The sequence below is a fragment of the Thalia democratica genome, chromosome 5 (assembly GCF_965202585.1).
Source record: "Thalia democratica chromosome 5, ktThaDemo2.hap1.1, whole genome shotgun sequence".
NCBI classification, from domain to species: Eukaryota; Metazoa; Chordata; class Thaliacea; order Salpida; family Salpidae; genus Thalia; species Thalia democratica.
This window is the reverse complement of record NC_139169.1, coordinates 63,599,279-63,619,709: the sequence shown is the minus strand read 5'-3', so window position 1 is coordinate 63,619,709 and position 20,431 is coordinate 63,599,279. Positions and strand designations below refer to the sequence as shown.

Here is a 20,431-nt window from a genome sequence, read left to right as displayed (position 1 = left end):
TAATATAAACAAAAATGAGTTAACTAAACAAGCAAGTTACTCTTTAGTTACTCAACTTTAGGTTTAGCTACAAAATTTTTTAAATGTCGAAAAAAATTATTAAGGTGAGTGGTCTCCACAGTGAGCATAAAGTTTATTTTGATTTGCACAAAAATTTAAGGGTGCTTAAAACTCCTTTTGAATTTCATGTTAGATTTATGGAGTTAATGGTAAAGGGCAAAAAATTGGTCCGTGGCATCTTAACAGGGAGTTTTGCTCTTGGAATGCACATAATTTTTCTTTTTAGACTTGTAAGCACAAAAGTTAGCTGGTTACAAAGAATTAAAAGAAAAGTTTAAAGTTTATATACTTTTATCAACAAAAATTTAAAAGATAGTATATAATTTGAAAAAAAAAACATAATGGCAAGTATGTTATTTTATTTTTACAATATTCCCGCGTCTTTTGCCATGGCATAAAATATTGAATTTTGATTTTCTAGCAGAACTTTCGGACTTTCAAATTCTTTAACCTCTCCTTTACTTAAAACTAAAATCCTGTTTTTAGAAAAATAAAAATTGTAGTAAAATAAAGAAGACTATTAGTTGTTTTGTTTATATACAAGTAAAAGTTGGGAACTTTTTACAAAAAACTTTCAATTGGTTTTTACTTTTAGCAGAAACAATTTTAAATTTTTCGCATTATTCAGTGTAAATATAAATGTTTTATACATTTATTTTTAAAAATAAACATTTTTAAAGCAATTTTGATCAATACAGTAAAATAAACGTTAAATACTATCTTAAAATTTTTACTAAAAAAGTTTTTAACCAAAAAAAGTGGATATAAAACCTCTATAATGCAGCAAGTGGGTTATAACTTATAGTTTTACAAACTTATCGTATTCGAGGACGGTGTTCAACCGGTGAGCAATCGCTATTACGGTACTTTCCCGAAACTGATCCTTGATGGTCTTATGTATGAGATCGTCGGTTTTCAGGTCGACTGCTGCAGTCGCTTCATCCAAAACAATAATTTTGCTTCTTCGCAGCAGCGCCCTCGCCAGGCAGATCAGCTGCCGTTGACCCACACTGATAACAAGCATGGTAAAGTAATAAAATGACACTTTTTGGATATCTTGGTGGAAGTTTGTTTTTGTTTTATTGAGTTAAACATGGTTACTTGCAATAAAGTTTGAAATGTTGTATAGTTAAAACAAGTTTAATAAATAAGTTTTACTTTTTTTTTACACTTTATGACCTTCAAATCAACATAAAACTCTACGCAAGTGAAAATTAAAACTAAAAACTATAAATCAAAAAATCAGCAAAATAAAAACCTGAAGTTTTGTCCCCCTTCAGAACAAGTGTGTTGCAGTTTATCAGGAAATAAACTGATGCACGCCCTCAAGTTGCAGTATTCAAGAGCCCGCCAAATATCAGAGTCTGTGTATAAGTTTAACGGATCCAAGTTTATACGAATTGTCCCTGAAAACAGAACTGGATCCTAAATTTAAATTGTTGACTATGTCAAAAATAACTCGTGACTTTTATTAAGTTAAATAACATCATATTTTGAAGAGTTATTTACTGATTTTAATAGAAACAAAGTCTTGACTGTTGGTTAAATTTAAAGTGTATATAAGTAATAAACAAATTATTATTTCATTAATTAAAAAAAATTGTCAATTAAGGTTTGTTAAAGTAAATATAGTTTTAGTTTATTGAGAAATATTTATAAGTGCACAACGATTATTAATATGCAATAAATATTCAGTTCTTCAAAATACGTACCTTAACTTATAAACTAGTAACAATTAAACTTGAATTTTTTCGTCAATTCTTTAGTTTTTAAATCAAGGTAAAAAAAACAAAAAAAGATTAATTTACACATCTTAAAATTACACCGAATACCGTTTTAACTTAACAATAAACCTGCGGTATTATGGTGAGCTTGGATCGTAGTTGGTGCAGACCAATTTTTGATATGTCGATTCCGTCAATAGTAATGCTACCGTGGGTTGCCTCAATTATTCTAAATAGCGCAAGTGCCAGTGAAGATTTTCCCGCACCGGTTCTTCCCACTATTCCTACCTGGCATTGTTCAGAACTATTTTACTCTTACTGCATTTTCTTATGTACATTGCTTTTTAACGTTTTTATTATCAAGAAGTTAAATATTAAAATCTTCTCACATCTCGATTTGATTTGTGTTGCTTGTTAAACAAAAGTATACTGAAAGTTAATGTCTATTCATACAAGGAAGTATTTAAGACTTAATGTTAGACAAAACTTGTTTTGTAAAAGTTGTTTTAGTGTTTTAACTGTTAATAAATTTTAATAAAGTTTTAAAAAGTTTACAGTTTAAGCGATGTATACATATTTGAAATAAAAAGTAATAAAATTTTGAAAGAACATTTAAATTTAATTTAAATTGGTTTTTTATAGCACAAAAAGTTATTTTAAAAATTTTTTCTTTTCTAGTCGATATGAAATACGTAACATAAAATGAAAAAGAAAACTATCAAGTAATATAACAAGAAAAAAAAATGCTATGGTAAGAGCGTGTATTTGAAAGAAGTTTATAAGTTAAACATAAAAATTCCAATCAGTATCACTTTTCACGAGTTCGATTTCTAACAAAACAATATTTTTAAACTATTTTTGATATTACGTAAAATTGGCTCTATGTTAAATTAATTTCAGTTTTCGATCTTTAAAAATAACAAAAAACACGCTGATATGATAATGAATATTATTCAATTATTAGATGTCTTATTAACATGTAGTATACAATACATTATACACAATACACATATACTAAAACAGCAAACATTTTATTTTTTTGTACTTTTTTTAGAAAAACATCTAGTAAACTAACATTACTATTAAGTACTCACCTTTTCACCAGCTTTAACGACAATTTTTATATTTCTCACAACAAGATCTAAACCTTTTCTGTACCTCGTACAGTAATTGTTAAACTCAACCTGGCCTTTGTTGGGCCAGTTATCTTTCAACTGACTGCATTTTACCTGCCAAGGTGCCTGTGAAACAGCATATTTTACTAATTTAAACTATTTGGTGTTTGTTTTACTATGAAAGTATGAAAAGCTTGTTGTATGCAAACCGTAATTTTTTGTTTTTTTCTGTTGAACAAGTTAATAGCAAAACACATGAAAAAATTTTAGTAACAACTCAACAATTAAGGTTTATGTTATGTATTTAATACTTCTTATACTGATCAAGCTAACTTCCGATTCAATTTCCGAATATTCTTTCAACCGCTCAGCCGATACGACATACAATTCCGTCTCACTCATATTTTTGACCAACATGGACAGTGAAACTGTCACCTAAAATTTACTATGATAAAAACTGCACTGTTTATTGACTGTTTGCTTCTTTATAAGTAATTGAAAGTATATCTTCTGGTGAAAGAAAACGTGTTTAAATCTAAAAAAAAGTACAGTATAAATAGATAGCTTATGTTCTTTACGTAATGTACTAATTTAATTTTGTCTATAATTAGGTAGTCGTATCTTGTTGTTAAAAATTTGTCTTTTTTTAACTCCATAAATTCAAAATTTATTGTTCATTGTAGAACTTAAACTATAATATTTAAGTTAGGAAATAAACAAAATCGAACTCACCTTTAATGCATAAGACAATGAAAGGCCGGCGATGGAGCCATTAACAGTTTCTCTTCGAACTACCGCGAACAACGCGGCAAAAAACACTATTGCATTTCCGACCGTGTTTAACCTTATGGCTAACCATCTGTTTATTACCAAAAAAACTTTTATATACATACACTATATAAATGATTATGTATAGGCCTATTACTGTCCATTTAAATATCAAGTATATATGATTGTGTTTAAAATAACTTAAATACTGCTAACAATGTTAAAATACAAAAAATATAAATTAAGTAATTCCTTCAAAAACATAGATGCTAGGAATAACATTCGGACATTTTTTTTAATATCAAGGCAACACCGAGAATTAAGCACCTTAAAATTTTAGGCATCTAACGTGAATAGATTTAAATTAATACACAAAACAAACTATGTAAAAATTAAACATTTTAGAAACAAAAACAAGTAGGTAGAAGTATGCAGAAAAGTATTTGCCACCTGTTCGAAACGATGTTCGAGTAGACGAACTTCTGGTTGAGGTCAACCTTGTTCATGGAAATTTGCGTGAAGCGATGTTGCGCTTCGAACGCCCGCAACACTACAGCACCCGACACTGTTTCGGTGAAGTGCTGGTAAATAGGAGATCTCGTTGCACTTTCCATCCGTTTCAGCTGCCTCGAAGTACGAATGAAGTATCTCTGTAGATTGCATTATGAGTAAATGGAAATATATTTAATAACTCTATAGATATGAATAAAAAAGTTAAATCACATGATCAAATTACACATGATCAATAAAATAATAAATATTCTGTTAGGTATTGTGTTTATACTTCATTATTTAAAAAAATGCTTATTATGGAATTTTTTTATACTTATTATTAATACTTTTGCACATATTGCATTCTATCAGCATTAGTTTAGTATAATTTCAAAAGTAAAAGTGTTCCTTAAAACAGTAACAAATTTTGTAAAAAACCATAAAGTCTTATGTATTAAACTTGTTTTCATTTCAATTCTAAACTTATTTACAGACAACACACCTGTACAGCATAGTAGAACGCACCGACTGGTATGATTACCAATCCGAATAAAGGAGTTGAGTAAATAATTACAATGACAACTCCCAACACTGATAATATATTGAGATTGCTGCTTCGAATTGACCAAGGCAACTTTTCGTCTATTACAAACACGTCCTAAATCAGATACAATATTTTTTTTTGTAGAATTGTTGGTTTTGTAAAAGAATTTAGTTAATACATTTTACTAAGAAATACTACTCTTTAAACTGTTGCAAACTTTTATTAAGTTATTGATTTTTCACAAAACTTTTTTATAGTATAAATTGTTTTTTTTTTCTAGTAAATAATTGATATTTTTAAAATAAGTTTACTAACTTACTGTCCAGCACTTATACTTGTTACAATTTTTTGAGTTACTTTGATATATTGTTAAAGTGTTTTTGTTTAGATAACAGCATGCAATATTAAATACAAACTTTTGAAAATCTGTTGATAATTCTTCCCAACGGAGTTGTATCGAAGAAGCTGGCCGGAGCCGTCAAAATTTTCTGCAAAAGTGTCTTGTGCAGTTTACTTGATGCTGATAAGCAGCCAACAGCAAGCAAGTATACTTCAACCATGACGAATAGAGCTGTATGTTTTCGTGAATTGTAAACATTAAAATTTATTGAAGTTGTCTTTAAAAAATAATAAATTTACTATTTAGAAAATTTCAAACTTTATACATTTATGTTAACCATCAGATTTTAGCTTAACATTAAGTCATAAGGAAAACTTGAACTATAAACTAAAAAATACTACAACCCTATTTATAGATAAATACGAGTAAAGTGTAATTCTTACTTAAACTCTAAACAAAATCTACTGACAAACTAAACTATTTCCTTAAAAATAAAAATGAGATGTTTTATAAAATATCAAGTTTGAACCTTGTAAGCAGCCGAACCCCGCGTAGACTCCCATTTTAAGACCAGTCTGACTTCTAAACTCAGCGGTGGATAAGTTATCGGCATCTTCAGACCATTTTTGTATCCACACAGATGATCCAACTACTGCTGCCTGAAAACAATGCATGTAAGCTTTTTAGTTGTTCAAAAGTTTATTTACTTATTTTCATATGTTACGGAGAGTTTAAAGTAGCTGGAACTGATTTTTTTCTAAATTAATGGTTATAATGAAAAATTAGTGGTCATGGGTTAGTTTAAAAGGAAGTTATTTTTCATGCAAAAATTCATGATTTTTAATTTATTCGCTTTTGAAACTATAGTTTTCTAGTTAAAATATCTGTATTTATTTTGCATTATAACTTAATAAAAACTCTGCCCATAAACTAAATGGTTGTCAGGAAAAAAAGTTTGCAAAAACTAACTATGTAAATCTATTTTTTAATAACTTAATATGAATTGTAAATTTATTAATTACTATACTATATTTTTTTACGGCAGCACAAACCTGGAACAAAAATTCAGTAGTAAGAACAATGGAAAACATCGATACTCCTACAGCTTTGATATACGATGTAAGCAAGGACAGTTTCACCTGGTCATAAGTTTTTCAGATAAAGAAAAAAAAAACGATTATTCTTAACAACTATAGCAAAAGCGTATAAATAGTTGTCTAAAATGTTTGTTTTTGTTTAGTTTTTAAATACGCATCGCTATATTTTTCATTATTTTTACAAAAAAAAAAAAACTAACTGAAATAAGTATAATAAACATAGAACTAACAGATCCTTTTTCTACTCTTTCTTCCTTAATCAGTTTTCCTTTGATCAATTTTATTTCATTTTTAGTTTCTTTTTTTAGAGTACCAGTTTTACTAAACAAATTTAGATATAAAAATTTAAAAAAGTACTTTTTAAATAATAAATATGCTAAATATAATATTATTATCTTTTAAGTATGCAGTTTAGTTTTCTTTCCAGAATTAAATTTAATCATTAAAGAATTTATCTTCGTACAATATAGATTGATAACTTATTTAAAGACCTTGTTTAAGCATAAATTTAAAAAATTATGTTTTTTTAGAATCTATCTAAAACCTTGTAGCTCATAACATAACAGTGGTCATAGTTATTTTAGAATGTAGACTAGTTGTGCTATATACAGAGATGAAGTTTTTTTTAAATAGAACTAACAAAAAAGGAATTAGTATAAGCAGCATTGCATAAGTATCTTATTTAACAAAGTTTTGTATTAATTTATCAAGTAAAAATTAAAAACGCTTTTAAAAATAGTAACGCTAAAACGTACCTTAGACTTTTCATAACTCTAATGAATTGTTCTTTTAATTTTTCTTTTGCCGATTTTTCATCAAGATAGTTGTCATAAAACTCGTCGTTTAATTTTTCAGATGTAGTACTTCCTTTATTTTTTAACATTTATAACTAAAACAAAAGAAGTTTTCAAAGAATAAGAAACAAACTGGACAACTTTTAATATTACGAATTAATTATAAGCGGCTAAAAGTATCTGTAAGCAAAAAAAAGTGTTTATTTTAAGTAGAGAAAAGTTATAGAAGTTTGTATAATTATAAAAAACTACACTAGTCTATTATAAGCGAAAAAAATATTTATTTATATTGGCAATACACATAGTTTTTTAATTAAATTAGATGTAGAGTAATTAGATAAGATAACTCAAATTAGGATTACTTGTAGAATGAGTTACGTTATAAAGTAAAAATAAAGGAAAAAAATACTAAATTTATAAACAACTGCATAGATTTCTAAAGATCTAACGTTTAGATGTAAGTAAAATTACCCATTCCACATTATAGCTCTTATTAAGTAATGCATCCAAAATCAAACTACTGTGATACTTGATTATGGAGCATCTTATAATTCGTTTAATTTGAGGTCTTAATTAAACTTTATATTTACAATGAATAGTATGTTATTATAAAATAAATGTGCTTAAAGCAATTTGAATGAATCCTGTTTGTAATTTAATTTAAATTTAAAGGTTATTTTGTGATGCTTGATTGTATATCGTAAATTGTTTAACTTGAGGTCTAAATTAAACTTTATATTTATAATGAATATATTATCAAAAAAAAAAGGCTTAAAGAAATTTGAATGAATTTCGTTTGTAACTTAACTTAAGTTTTTGCAAAGAAATAAATAGTGAACATTTTACCTTGGGAAAAAACTGACTACCATAAAAAGTTTAGTTTAACTATATTTAAATATAACTTGTCAACTAAAGTAAAAAACAAAAACTTCAAAAATAAACAACTAGCCTAAGAGGCAAATTTAAACATTGATAATTTTTATTTTATTAATTATAGTTAACCATTAAATTGTTATTTAAAAATAGTTTAAAGTTTTATTTATACATACACACAGAATAACATCTCGCAAGTAATTTTAAATTGACAGGTTAGAAACCAAAAAGTCTGACACATGTCGGATTCGAACACATTAAATATGGATTGCGATTTCACCGCCTTAAAAACTCGGCCACCGGACTGCTTGTCAGCTTATTTGATTCGAGGAATATAAAGGTGGGAATTTTGCTAGGGTCGGAACGAAGCGTGTCCCTTTAATTGGAGGACTTTCTGTTTTCAAGGTATTATTCAAACTTGAATTTTATTGTTAGAGATGTGTTCACGCTAATATGTAAGTTTAAGTTTCAAACTAACATTGAAAGTAAAAACAAATTTAAAACAGAGTTTTTTACCAAAAAGGGCTACATGCGCTGAAATATTATAGATACCAAACTAATAGACAAATAAGTATACAATACCATATAAAATAGTATAAATACAAAACGTTACCCATCTCTAATCTATTTTAAAAGGATCAAGTTTAAAATGATATAGTAGGAAAAGTAAAAAAAATAAATAAATAAGTTTGCTCTTTAACTGAAATAAAAGAAGTAGCTTTTAAGATTTAAACTGATTTAAACTTATTGTGGAATTTAACAAACTTAACTTATTTTTATGATAATTTTCTTTATTATAATTTGTTTTTCTTTAATGGTTGTAAAATCTAAAGTATTTTAGTATAACCAAAAATAGTTATTTTTTTTTAAAGTTGTTCAATTGCGACTTCATATCGGCGTTGATAAAGATTAGATCCTTGTGTGTTACTGAAGCTTACAGCTTGTGATTTCTGATTCATGAGTTTCTTAAATATTTAAAACTTAAAATAGACATCCAATAGAAAAGTATTTATCGATTGCATATTTAACAAGCATATGCTGTTTACGCTGACCCATATATTTTTAATTAAAACCAACTTAATGAACTAATCGAAAAAGAACATAGTTTTAGGATCACTAAGACTTACAAACTTATTAGTAACAGTTTTGCAACCAAAAGTAAAATAAAACCAAAAAAAAAATTTTATTACCATTTGGTGACTATGATTTCGATAAATAAAGTGTTTACTATTTTAAGTGTAGATTCTTAGCTAAAAACAAACCATCAAAATGCAATCATAAAGAATCGTAAAAAAAACTATACATTTGAACAAGCTGTTATTGGTGTTAATATATTATATCATTAACCTTTACTCGAAACAGACTAACATTGTACAAAGCAAAAATAAAGATATGAATTTAAATGTTACCAAATCAAAAAGTTTGTCTATGTAAACGCAAGTATATATCTTAATTTAATTAATATTTTTCGGTATTTTAAAACAATTCTGAAATTAAAGTGTTTATGAGTTACACACTTCAATATAAATTGATCCATCAACTAAAAAATAAGAACTACAACTAAGCTAACAAAGTTTAAAATGAAAGAAATTATGTTGGTGAAATGTTATGCAGCGAGGGCTCGAACTCGGGTCTCTGTACCAAAAGACACGAGAGATGACCTTTACGCCATCATTCCACATGTAAACACCATGTTTTCGAGCATTATAATTTAAATGAATATAACTTATTTAGTTTATTATATTGTTAAATTGTTTACAAGTTTGTAGCGCTTATGCCTAAAATAAAAAGCTTGACAACTATCAATGAGACCCAAAATATTTTATTGGAATAAGCACAGTACCATGGATGAATTTAAAAAAAGTATATAAATACAACATTAGACACACTTTGATGCTTTTTATACCTTTCAAAGACAGTTAACTTCAATACAATATATATCATTAGTTCATTAGTAACTAGTAAGATAAGTTATAGGTTTAAACTTTGATAAACGTAAAGTAAGTATATTGTTATTATTATTATCATTTAATGCAAGTTTAAGTAGATTTTTACAAGGTTTTGATTGTCATGAATAGCTAGAAAACTTCCTCATTTTAAAGATAGAATCTAAACAGTTTATAGGAAAGATAAAAATAGACTTGATAATGTTTTAGTACAAAAAGCGAATGAATAAATAAAACTAAAGTCAGGTAACTTGATTGTTACGTCATCTTAACACTTAAGAACATTTAAAAGCCTTTGGGTAATAATTTGTAATTAAGTGACTAATAAAATGGACAGTTTACTAGTTTACTAACATTAATATGATGTCTATTTTAAAACCTAAACTTTATTAAAAGCTTTAAACCAAGAAATAATAAAAAAGATAAAAAATAAAAATAATTTAACCTTTATTAGTTACTTAAACATTAATAATGTTGTCTATGTTGTCAATTACTTATGATGGTGATATAGAGCTAAGGCTTGTTTAAATATTAACAAGTAGTATAAATTGTAATTAAACTAAAATAGTGACATAATTAACTTTAAGTATACGCGAAAACAAGACTTATAGGTGTACTTGAACATTAAAAATAGACGAACTGTGATATATTTGGAATGACAGTTATTTTAGTTAGTAACTCTTGTTTTATCATTTGATACTTATATGACATATTTCGCACTAAATTACAATATCTAAAGTCTAACTCTAACAAATTTATTTACAATAACTGTTTTAAAATTGTTAAAAAATTGTTTTTATTGTTGTCAAATAAATCCATGTGGTATAAATTTTAAGTAAAACAAATAACACGTAGTATGGCTAATTGTAATTAAATTAAAATAGTGACATGAACAACTTTTAACTAACTTTTATAAACAAACAGTCTACAAGATAGTTAAATACTAAACTAAAAATTTATTTGCTATTTATGAGACTTAGCATTAAATAAAATGAAGTAATTTAACAATATGAATTACAATAGATACTGATAAATTAAACTACAACGCAAAACTGTTGTGTTACTTATAGAATAATACCAAGGTTGTCTACTATAAAACTATACCACTCATAGTACAACACCAAGGATATATACTATAAAACATTAAGTTTTACATTTAGTTTAAACCTATATGTTAAATAATAAAATTCTGTTAAGTATTTAATTAGCTTTGGGCTGTTAGTAGAATTAAATACGAAACAGCATTAACTCTCAATAACAAACACTACTAGTTCAGGTTGAACAAAAGTTTAAATAACTTGACAGTCATAAGAAATCATATGTTATCTAAAAATGCAAAATTCGATACAATTTAAAATCGGTAAGAGTGGAACATATATTTTAGTTAATCCAAGAGTTTTATTCACTTATAAATCAATGTTTATCCTACCTTTAACGACCTTATTAGATTTCCAAAACATACAAAATCATTTTAAATATAAATATACATAACTATATTCAGTCTTTACTTAACCTTGGGCCAGATGTAGATTACGAAACAATAAAAACATAATATAACAGCAAAATAGACTTATACACAAACAACATTAATTAAAGAAAACCCGTAGATTAATTTTTAAACAAACCTTAAAACAGTTTTACTGTAACAACAACAACAACAAAACAATGAAGTGGTAAATAAAAGCTTTAGTATTGCTAAGGTAAATTAAATCATTGAGTAAAACATACTTTTAAATCCAGAAACCACTTTTTAACCGAGATTTATCAAAGTAGAATTAAATTATGAAATAATAAATTTAAAGTATAATAACAAATCAGACTTATAGATAAACTATAGTATAAATTCATAAGAAACCATACTAACATTTTTATACACAAACTTTTAAAAATTTCCACAGTGAAACATTAACTAAAATATGATCTAATTTCGTTGAGAGGGAAGAAATAAAGCATTATTAAAACTCCTTTTTGAACCATTTCCAAGTTTTGTAAAAAGCCAATACTTATCCGATAAAAAAACTACATTGTTTACAATGAATGCTACAACGAAGTAGTTACATTTGTAAAACTCGCAGACATTTAAAAACGAGAATTAATAAACATTTGCCTAATCAAGTTTTATATTGGTGATAAACAGAAGAAGTATGAATAGTCAAACTCAGAATCGTTAAGAAAAGATGGACAATAAAACATAACAAAGGATTTTGTTAACTGTTTTAATTATTGAAACATATATATTACTTAGAGGCATTGTTAAACCAAACAGCTTAGACTTCATAAAACTCAAAATGTAGTACTTGTTTTAATGTTTTCAACTTTATTGACATATTTTCCAAAAATACAACTTAGACAAAACCATTATGTATGAAATACAAAAATACGTCAATTGAACGCTAAATGCTTATTAAAATTTGGTTCATTTAAAACTAAAATCTCTAGTAAATAGTTTGTAAGGTAAGCAATTCGTTTAAACAAGTACGTTGCAGAAGTTTAAAAACCAGATATAGAGAACATTTGCTTTATTCAATTGAATTTTATATTGGCAATACACATAATTTTTAATTAAATTAGATGTAGAGTAATTAGATAAGATAATTCAAAGTAGGATTACTTGTAGAATGAGTTACGTTATGAAGTAAAATTAAAGGAAAAAAATATTAAATTTGTAAATAACTGCTTCACTTAAATAAACACATGCATAGATTTCTAAATATCTAACGTTTAGATGTAAGTAAAATTACCCATTCCACATTATAACTCTTATTGATTAATGCATCCAAAATCAAACCAACCAAATAGTAAACTAAATTACGAACAAAAATGAAAAAACAAGAACGTGAATGGTTTATAATAAAACATTAAAAGAAGCTCTTCATCCATACATTTGGACACTTAAAGCATATATTACTAAAATTTAAAGAAACATTATATACTTAATGAGACTATATAATGACGTAATATTATTGGGTGTAAGACAAACATAAATTTCAACTAAAACACCTAAATTAAATGAACAAAAAAAAAACTTTCGTACTATAATAAAGCATTTAATTCTACGTGGGTAATTTAAGACGTTTATTATGAGAAATTTGAACTTAATTGGTAGTTTTGATTTTAAATCATTTTTTTAAACTTTATTTGCTTTGCATGGTTATTGTAATGAATTAATTTTGTAATATATCATAAGTGTTAGCACAACTATGTTTGTATGGTTCTATAGTAAAAGCAAGCTATACAACAAAATAGTTAGTACTTCAGTCGGAAAGCAAGTTTAATCTACTAACTTTATTGTAATACTTAAGTAAGTATTTTTACCAATAGGATGTAGCTAAAATTTAAGGCTTTTACCTACTTTAAACGGGTTATCAAAAAAATTAAACAAGAAAATTCATAATATACTTATAAATTCCACACTTATGAAGAAACAAAAAGTTTGTAAAACAACGTAAAAGAATCGCCAAGTAGCTTAAACAAAATTGAATGATCTAATGTTAAACTTAGCCAAAGAAGTAAAAATTTATAGCATAAACATAAATGCCAAACTAAAAATTTAAAGTAATACTTCGCAAGCATAAATAACAAACAAGGCAACTACAACAGACTTTAACACAAAAAAAAAATTAAAGCCATAAAACTAGTTTTGATACACGTTATGAAGTTAAATCAATGAAATTAATGGAAAAAACTGTTACATCCGTAATCATCTGGTTTAATAAAATTGATATTAAGCACAGATTGATAAAAATCTAACGTATGTTCTTGCATATACTGTAGGTTTGAAAGAAAAAACTTCTGAAATAAAAAATGACTGAGTTAGTTTCGCAAACCAGTGAAACAACAGTATTAAATAAAACGTAAAGTTAGAAGCCAATTAAAATTTGAATTGTTTTTACTTATTTTATAGCAGATTGAATTTAGTAGAGAACATTCGATAAACTAAGACAAAAAAATGTAAATGAAGATCTATTCAGCCTTTTGTTAACTTAGGGTTAAAAGTAGAATTAGATACGAAACTACAAAATAGAAATGTAATAACGTTTTAGAGTTATAAACAAATGCTATTGATTTAAAAGAGAAACCGTATAAAATGTTATTTAAACTAGCTTTTAATTAATTTTACAGATGCTGAGCTACTAACTTAAAATACAAAATTGGATCTACTCTTAATCTTGTTGAGAATAAGGTGTGTTTAATCACGAATGAGACATAATTTACAACAATACCCAAAGTTTTGTTATATTCTAAACCAATATTAATAATTATATTAATTGAAATGAACGCAACAACGTAAATAGTGACAAAATTGAAGAAAATTTACGAGCCACTGTTGCCATAACTGAATACTTTTTAAACGGTACAATAAAGGAATAATTTGTTTTTATTTTTTTAACGTTGGTTTATTAAAAGCTGAAATCACATGTTTGTGCAATTAATTGGTAAATAAAGCAATTTGTTTAAACAAGTATGTTGCAAGTGTATGTTTAAAAATCGAGAGCCAATGAACGTTTGCCTAAATTAAATATTACACTGGTGACAAACAAAAAATATCAATAATCGGAAAAGCAAAGAAAAATAACAGAGAAAATTAGTTAACTTTCATAATTGTGAAGATAAATACAGAATTTAATTTAGTTAATTTTGATTGACTTGTTAACAAACTAAAAAACATAAGGCAGAACTACATGATGCCGCATTACAGTTTAGAGAAAACTGTTACCCTTCTTTTCTAAATAGACAATATGTCTTCATTTAAAAAAAACATGAATAGTATTAAACAAGAAAAATAAATGTTACATAATAAATACATACATGCAAAAGAATAATAATTAAAATAAAGGACAAAGAGATTTTTTGTTTTTCAATTTCATTGACAGCAAGTTTACGTTGTCAAATAAAAGTACCACTAATATAATGTATGGTATACACAACCTTATAAAGAAAAATAAGAACTTACGCTTAAATAACGAGATATAAAGCTACAAAAATTTATGTTGATAAGTTTCTAAGACATCAAAAATAGTTAGTTACTAAACTGGCATAACGGTAGTTATTGAAAAACAAAAGTATAAAGCTGGTAATCGTTTAATCAATTTGTAACTATTTGGTTTACTTAACAATAAAAAACAAACTCTGCGTAAAACTCATTGGATACAGATTGGGAAAACAGATTATAGAGGAAAGATAGTAGGGATGTATTACTGAAAAGAAACAGCTTATCCGTCTAAGTTATAAGTTTAGTAAACACAGTTTTTTTGGAAACTTTGAAAATAATCTAATAAACCACCGCAACAAGATGATAATCAATGATATTAGCTGTAGTTTGAACAAGCTTTAATGATATGTAGACACTAAAAAAAAACAAAAAAGGGATCACTAACAACGAATTAAGTGATAAACTTGGTAATTTAGACTAAACTGGTGATCTTCATTTCAAGATAAAAAGTATTCAATCATAACTAAATAACAAAATTAAATGATTATGAGTTCATTATCGTATATATAAATATGTAAAAATCTAATTGAAGCACAAACTATCTAGTATTCATTATGCACATATAATTAGTGTTAGTAATGTTGTTGTTTCATAATACATGAGTTGCACTACTTTGTCCATGCAGTATAAAGAACTTTAAACTAAGATTTAATTAAACAAAATAGTATCTAAAGCTTGTTATGGATTAGCATAGATAGTTAGTGATAGCACTGTCTGCATTAAACAAAATTTAAGTTTAGTTTCCAAAAAAGCACAATTGTCTTATACATACTTGTAATGTACTTATTTCTATAATTAAAAGGAAAACTAGTAAGATAACACTTTATGAGACTACTGGATTATGACGTAATAATAGGTAATAAAAAAAAAACTAAAATCTTAACGAATTAAATGAAAAATTATGGACAAAAATAGGATTTTGTTAGTGTTTAATTTAAAAGATGGCCAAAATTTATTTATACAAATTAAGACATAAAAATTTACTTATGTAAATGGAAAACTTTTGCTTAGTTTCTCTATTAGTGATATACATACAGTACTTACAAAAGTATATGGATTTGTACTGCTAAGAATGCAATTTATTATTAATAATTTTTGCCCAACCACTTCTTTCTCTTTTAACACTAGTGACGGTTAAAACTCAGTAAGTAATCTACTTAAGCTCAGGAGTAATTGTACTGGTTTTATCTGTTACCTTAAATACAACGCGAGAGTGAAAGTAGCTATTATAATAGATAGTTTAACTTCTAGTAAAGTTAAAATTTAATTCAGTCATGACTTAAAAGTACTAGCACATTTACTCGTACATCCAAGTCATAACTAAAAGGGGTGCCGACCAGCAGAGTAACCGGGCCTAAAGGACAAGAATTTAAAAAAAACTAAGGGCAGGCCGGGGAGATGACAGGTGCGAAGCACCGTGTCATCAACCGGCCGTAGCCCTTCGATGTTTTTTTTTAATTCTTGTCCGCTACCTCAAACTTAACTTTCAAACTCATCAATACAAAACCACTCAGTCAATAACTAAAAAACTATCAACCGATATTACCGTCAGGCCTTTAATGGCTTCACATCAATGAATTAGATCACATAAGCTCAAGGTTAGTAAAAGATAACAGATAAAGACCGTACAAATACAACGCAATAACGTATATTTGTTTGGCAGTTACGCTACTCACGGTCTACTTGACAGAAAAAGAGGGCCTTCAAGAGAATAGGCCGTAAAGAAAAAGAGAAAAGGAAAAGGTAAAAAATTTTCTTATGCCTTAAAAAATAATTTTAAATAGTCTCCATCAAAAAATTTCACCACATTTTTGGTTTGGGGGATTTCCCATTTTTTCAAAATGGGTGATGGGTTTTAAAAATTCAGAGCGTGTCTTGTGCGGGTGCGTACCTTATTTTATATAACATATTTATTTAATGCAAGTACGTGTTATTAAAAGTTTAGTGCGTACCTTATGCGGGTGCGTACTCCTTAAAGAAGACCTTTGATTGCAACTGAAAATGTGTTATTAAAAAACTAGTGCGTACCTTATGCGGGTGCGTACTTATTAGATTGCGTACCTATTAGATGTATTTATTTTGTTAAAATCACACTCTTAATAGTTATGGTTTAGTAGAGCCTAAGTTAAATGAAAATTCATAGTTAATTACCTAATACTTTATATATACATAGAAAACAGTTCATCAATCTCATAGATAGGTTTACTTTTTAATGACAGAAAATAAACCTAATAAAAAGAGAAAAATTAATATGAAACAACAAATTTTTTAGATGTGTACATATACAAACCTATTTATATGATTGAACTGTACTCTATGTTTATTCAAGCAATAGTCACTTAACTTGCTTATGTAAATTGATTACTGTGCTTATGTATTTTACTTAGATAACCTTTTAAAAACAGCGTAAAACTTAAAATATTCAAAAATAAATAAACACTTAAGATTCAACTAAACAGTTGAAATTATTTAGATTTAAGTAGTAAACATATTTTTTTCAATAAGCATTTCAATTGTATATATTTTTCTTTACCTTAATTTTATACTGTTCCTACTACAGTATACCATTTTAATGTCATGTAATTTACATAAGCTAAAGTTTTCCATGATAGTTAAGTTGGTCTCATTGTTAAGTATTTATCTAGCAGTCTATTAAATACATAGGTTCTCATGCACTTTTACTACCATTACTATTTTTTTAACTACTATACTTTAATTTACTTTATATATTTACTAACATACTTAAACTTTGAATGCTTAGTGTTTCAATCATTCAATTAAGCCATTTTATTGTCTATTTCTTAAAGTTTGCATACAAATTAAAGATGTTTGCTGATTTCAATTTATCTTTTTAGTACATCTTTTTAACACATTGTTTCAAACTAAAACAATTAAACCATACTACTTTGTGTCAATAACATATGTTTGGTGGCATGTAGTTAATTTTAAAGTTACTTGCATCTTAAATACTCTGCATTTAACATCATTTGGAATTTTCATGGCTCTATTAAGCTAATATTTGTACTATTCCCAAAATTTAGTCTTTACATTTTCATATACATAAAAAACAGTACAGCAAGTTGTTGTCAAAAGCTTATTAGTGCAAACCCATGAACAAATAAATTATTGGTAGATAACAGAAAAGAAAGAAGTTAGTGATACAAGAATACAAACATAGATAAGAATAAACCTCATACACATATGCACTAACAACTTTTAAATTTTGCTTGCTTTGAACTGCTTTGTAAGTATATGGCTGTAAACTTACAACTTTGGAACATTTTCTTTACTAGCAAACCTAATCCTTATATGGTTTAACTGTTTTCTTTTGAAAAAATTTAATTAATGAAACTAATAACACTTTGTTTTATAATTACTCTTACTAATTATGTTTCATGCACACTTAAGAAGTACTTCTTATTACAAATTATTGTTCTATGAATATATAAACTACATTAATACAATCAGAATTTAAATGTTATGTTCTAAATAAACTTCTACATATAGCTTGCTGTCTCTTTGGGCTTCATTCATGAATAAAACACTTCTTTATACAAGTGAACATTAATAATTCTATTTATTTTCTTATTTAAGTTTTATTTTAAGGTAGCCTAGTGATCTTAGGAGAATGAAGCCAAGGTTACAACTCTATGAATAGAAATGCTAGTCTGAATTTGTGCAAAACTTAATGTTATTCAAGCATGAGCACTCAAAAAATTTAATAGTTACAAAACGTCTTAACAATTAGTGAGTAGAAAGTATAAAACTTTAACATTTATTGTAATATCCAAAAAACCTTAACTTTGTAACTGAATATTCAACTAGTCTGGCTGGCAAAAAAAGACTAAGTTTTGCACAAATTAAAACAATCTAACTAACTATTTAACAAACTAACCTCAACAGCTGCTGTAGTAGGTACTAATCATCCAATCAGAATCCGAAAAAAGTGTGATCTAAACTCTGCAAGTAGGGTAAAGTCACAGTTACAACTTATAAAGACAAAGGCTTTGAAACAAGCTCAAAAGTTATAAAACTTTACAGAGGTTCAAAAGTTTTTTTTGAGCTGTTTTCTACCCAGTTCACTTTACAATGATGTTTCAAAGATTAAAAACACTGAGATGCAAGTTTTTAAAGCCTCTTGATGATTTGTTTTAGCATCATGTAAGTAGCCAATTGATCTTGTAAATATAAAGTGCATGATGAATTAGAAGATAAAATAAAGAATTGTTTCAAAGGTTTTGCATGAGAAAAATAAATTAGATTATCAACTTTCAAGACTGTTGATTCCCAAACTAGGTCTTAGACTTACTCACACAATAAAAAAATATAAGAATTTTTGAAGATAAAATGAGCAACAATCATCAAGTTTGATCTTCAAGAACATTGAAAATCAAATAAAGTTTGCTAAAGTGTCCTACAAAGCTCACATAAACAGTATAAAAAGAAAAAAAAGGTAAAGTTTACACATATAGCATCCAGAGCTCTTACTACTACAAGTGCTTTTCTCAAAAGAATATTCATTGAAAAATTTAATTTTGCAAAATACTATTTTGTTGTGATGTCACAATAAAATGTAAGATTTTACAGAATTCATTAAAAACTACAAATTGAAACACTATGTTAGCATAGCAGGGTGGTTTTTAGCTTTTTCGAACGTAAAATACTTTACATTATGTTAAACCTTAAATATTTTTTTTGGTAAAGAATAAAATATTATTTTCATTTTAATTTATTCTTTTCAAAGTCTTTCTTAATATCTACTTTTTTTTTCTGCATTAGTGATAATTGGTTGAACATATTATTTAATATTTAAGCTACAGTAATTCATTGTGATCATAAAATTACAATTTGTAAAAGTATATAAATTAAGTACTTAACTCTAAATTTTACGAAATTGTTTTTTATTTGTTTTAAAGATGTTTAACACTTAACAACTTGTATAAGATTTGTTATATTTAGCTTCAAGTCTTTAATTGCATCTGGTTACATTTAACTTTTGCAAACTCATTTTAGTTATAATTTAGTTTGAATCGTTTTGCCATATTTGCCACAACTAGTTAGTTCATTGTTGTACAACTTTTTGAAGCAGGTAGAAAAAAAAGTTTGCATAGTGAGTGAATGCTAAACAAATACACAATTATAAAAACATTTATGACATAACTTTTTAACATTTTAGTTATAATTTAGTTTGAATCGTTTTGCCACATTTGCCAAAACTAGTTAGTTCATTGTTGTAAAATTTTTTGAAGCAGGTAGAAAACAAAAAGCCATATTGTGCGTAGTGAGTGAATGCTTAACAAACAAGCAATTATAAAAACATTTATGACATAACTACTTTTATGTTACAAAAAAAACTCTTGTAGAATATTTTTGAAACAAAGTTCAAATAGTTTAATAACTAATTTCTATTATAATTCTCACACAACTATTACTTGTATGTTCACAAATTTGAATCTAAAAGCTGTTTTTTTTTATTTTACTTAGAAACATATTTTGCTCAAACAAAACCATTATTATATTAAGATTTTTGTAAAATGTTTCAATAAACAAACAAAATATGTCAACTCTATTTACTGGTTTTTTGTCTAAACACTGAACTATTACATTAACATTAACTTGACTTATAATGTCACATATTTCATTGATACAATTTAAATAATGTTTCCAACATACAACTTTGTTTTT

General features: G+C 26.5%; 1 protein-coding gene across 1 annotated transcript; it reads right to left on the bottom strand.

Annotated features, from left to right (window-relative positions):
- Nucleotides 1-424: 424 nt before the first annotated feature.
- LOC145836742 (ATP-binding cassette sub-family C member 3-like) lies at nt 425-7,023 on the bottom strand. The gene is made up of 14 exons (XM_082944518.1): nt 6,896-7,023; nt 6,371-6,461; nt 6,092-6,182; nt 5,573-5,698; nt 5,120-5,274; nt 4,662-4,817; nt 4,118-4,317; nt 3,632-3,758; nt 3,233-3,334; nt 2,879-3,025; nt 1,914-2,072; nt 1,319-1,485; nt 876-1,070; nt 425-536 (listed from the first exon to the last, which is right to left on the bottom strand). Exons 1-14 carry the CDS (start codon nt 7,021-7,023, stop codon nt 425-427), a joined length of 1,956 nt encoding a protein of 651 aa, XP_082800644.1.
- Nucleotides 7,024-20,431: the final 13,408 nt, after the last annotated feature.

What these genes read in the sequence shown, in the direction of transcription:
- LOC145836742 (XM_082944518.1), bottom strand. Translation starts at nt 7,023, where the DNA reads ATGTTAAAAAATAAAGGAAGTACTACATCTGAAAAATTAAACGACGAG. An exon ending in GGGGTTCGGCTGCTTACAAG is followed by an intron (nt 5,275 to 5,572) that starts GTTCAAACTTGA and finishes GAAAACATACAG; the next exon opens with CTCTATTCGTCATGGTTGAA. An exon ending in TCGTTAAAGCTGGTGAAAAG is followed by an intron (nt 2,073 to 2,878) that starts GTGAGTACTTAA and finishes GAACAATGCCAG; the next exon opens with GTAGGAATAGTGGGAAGAAC.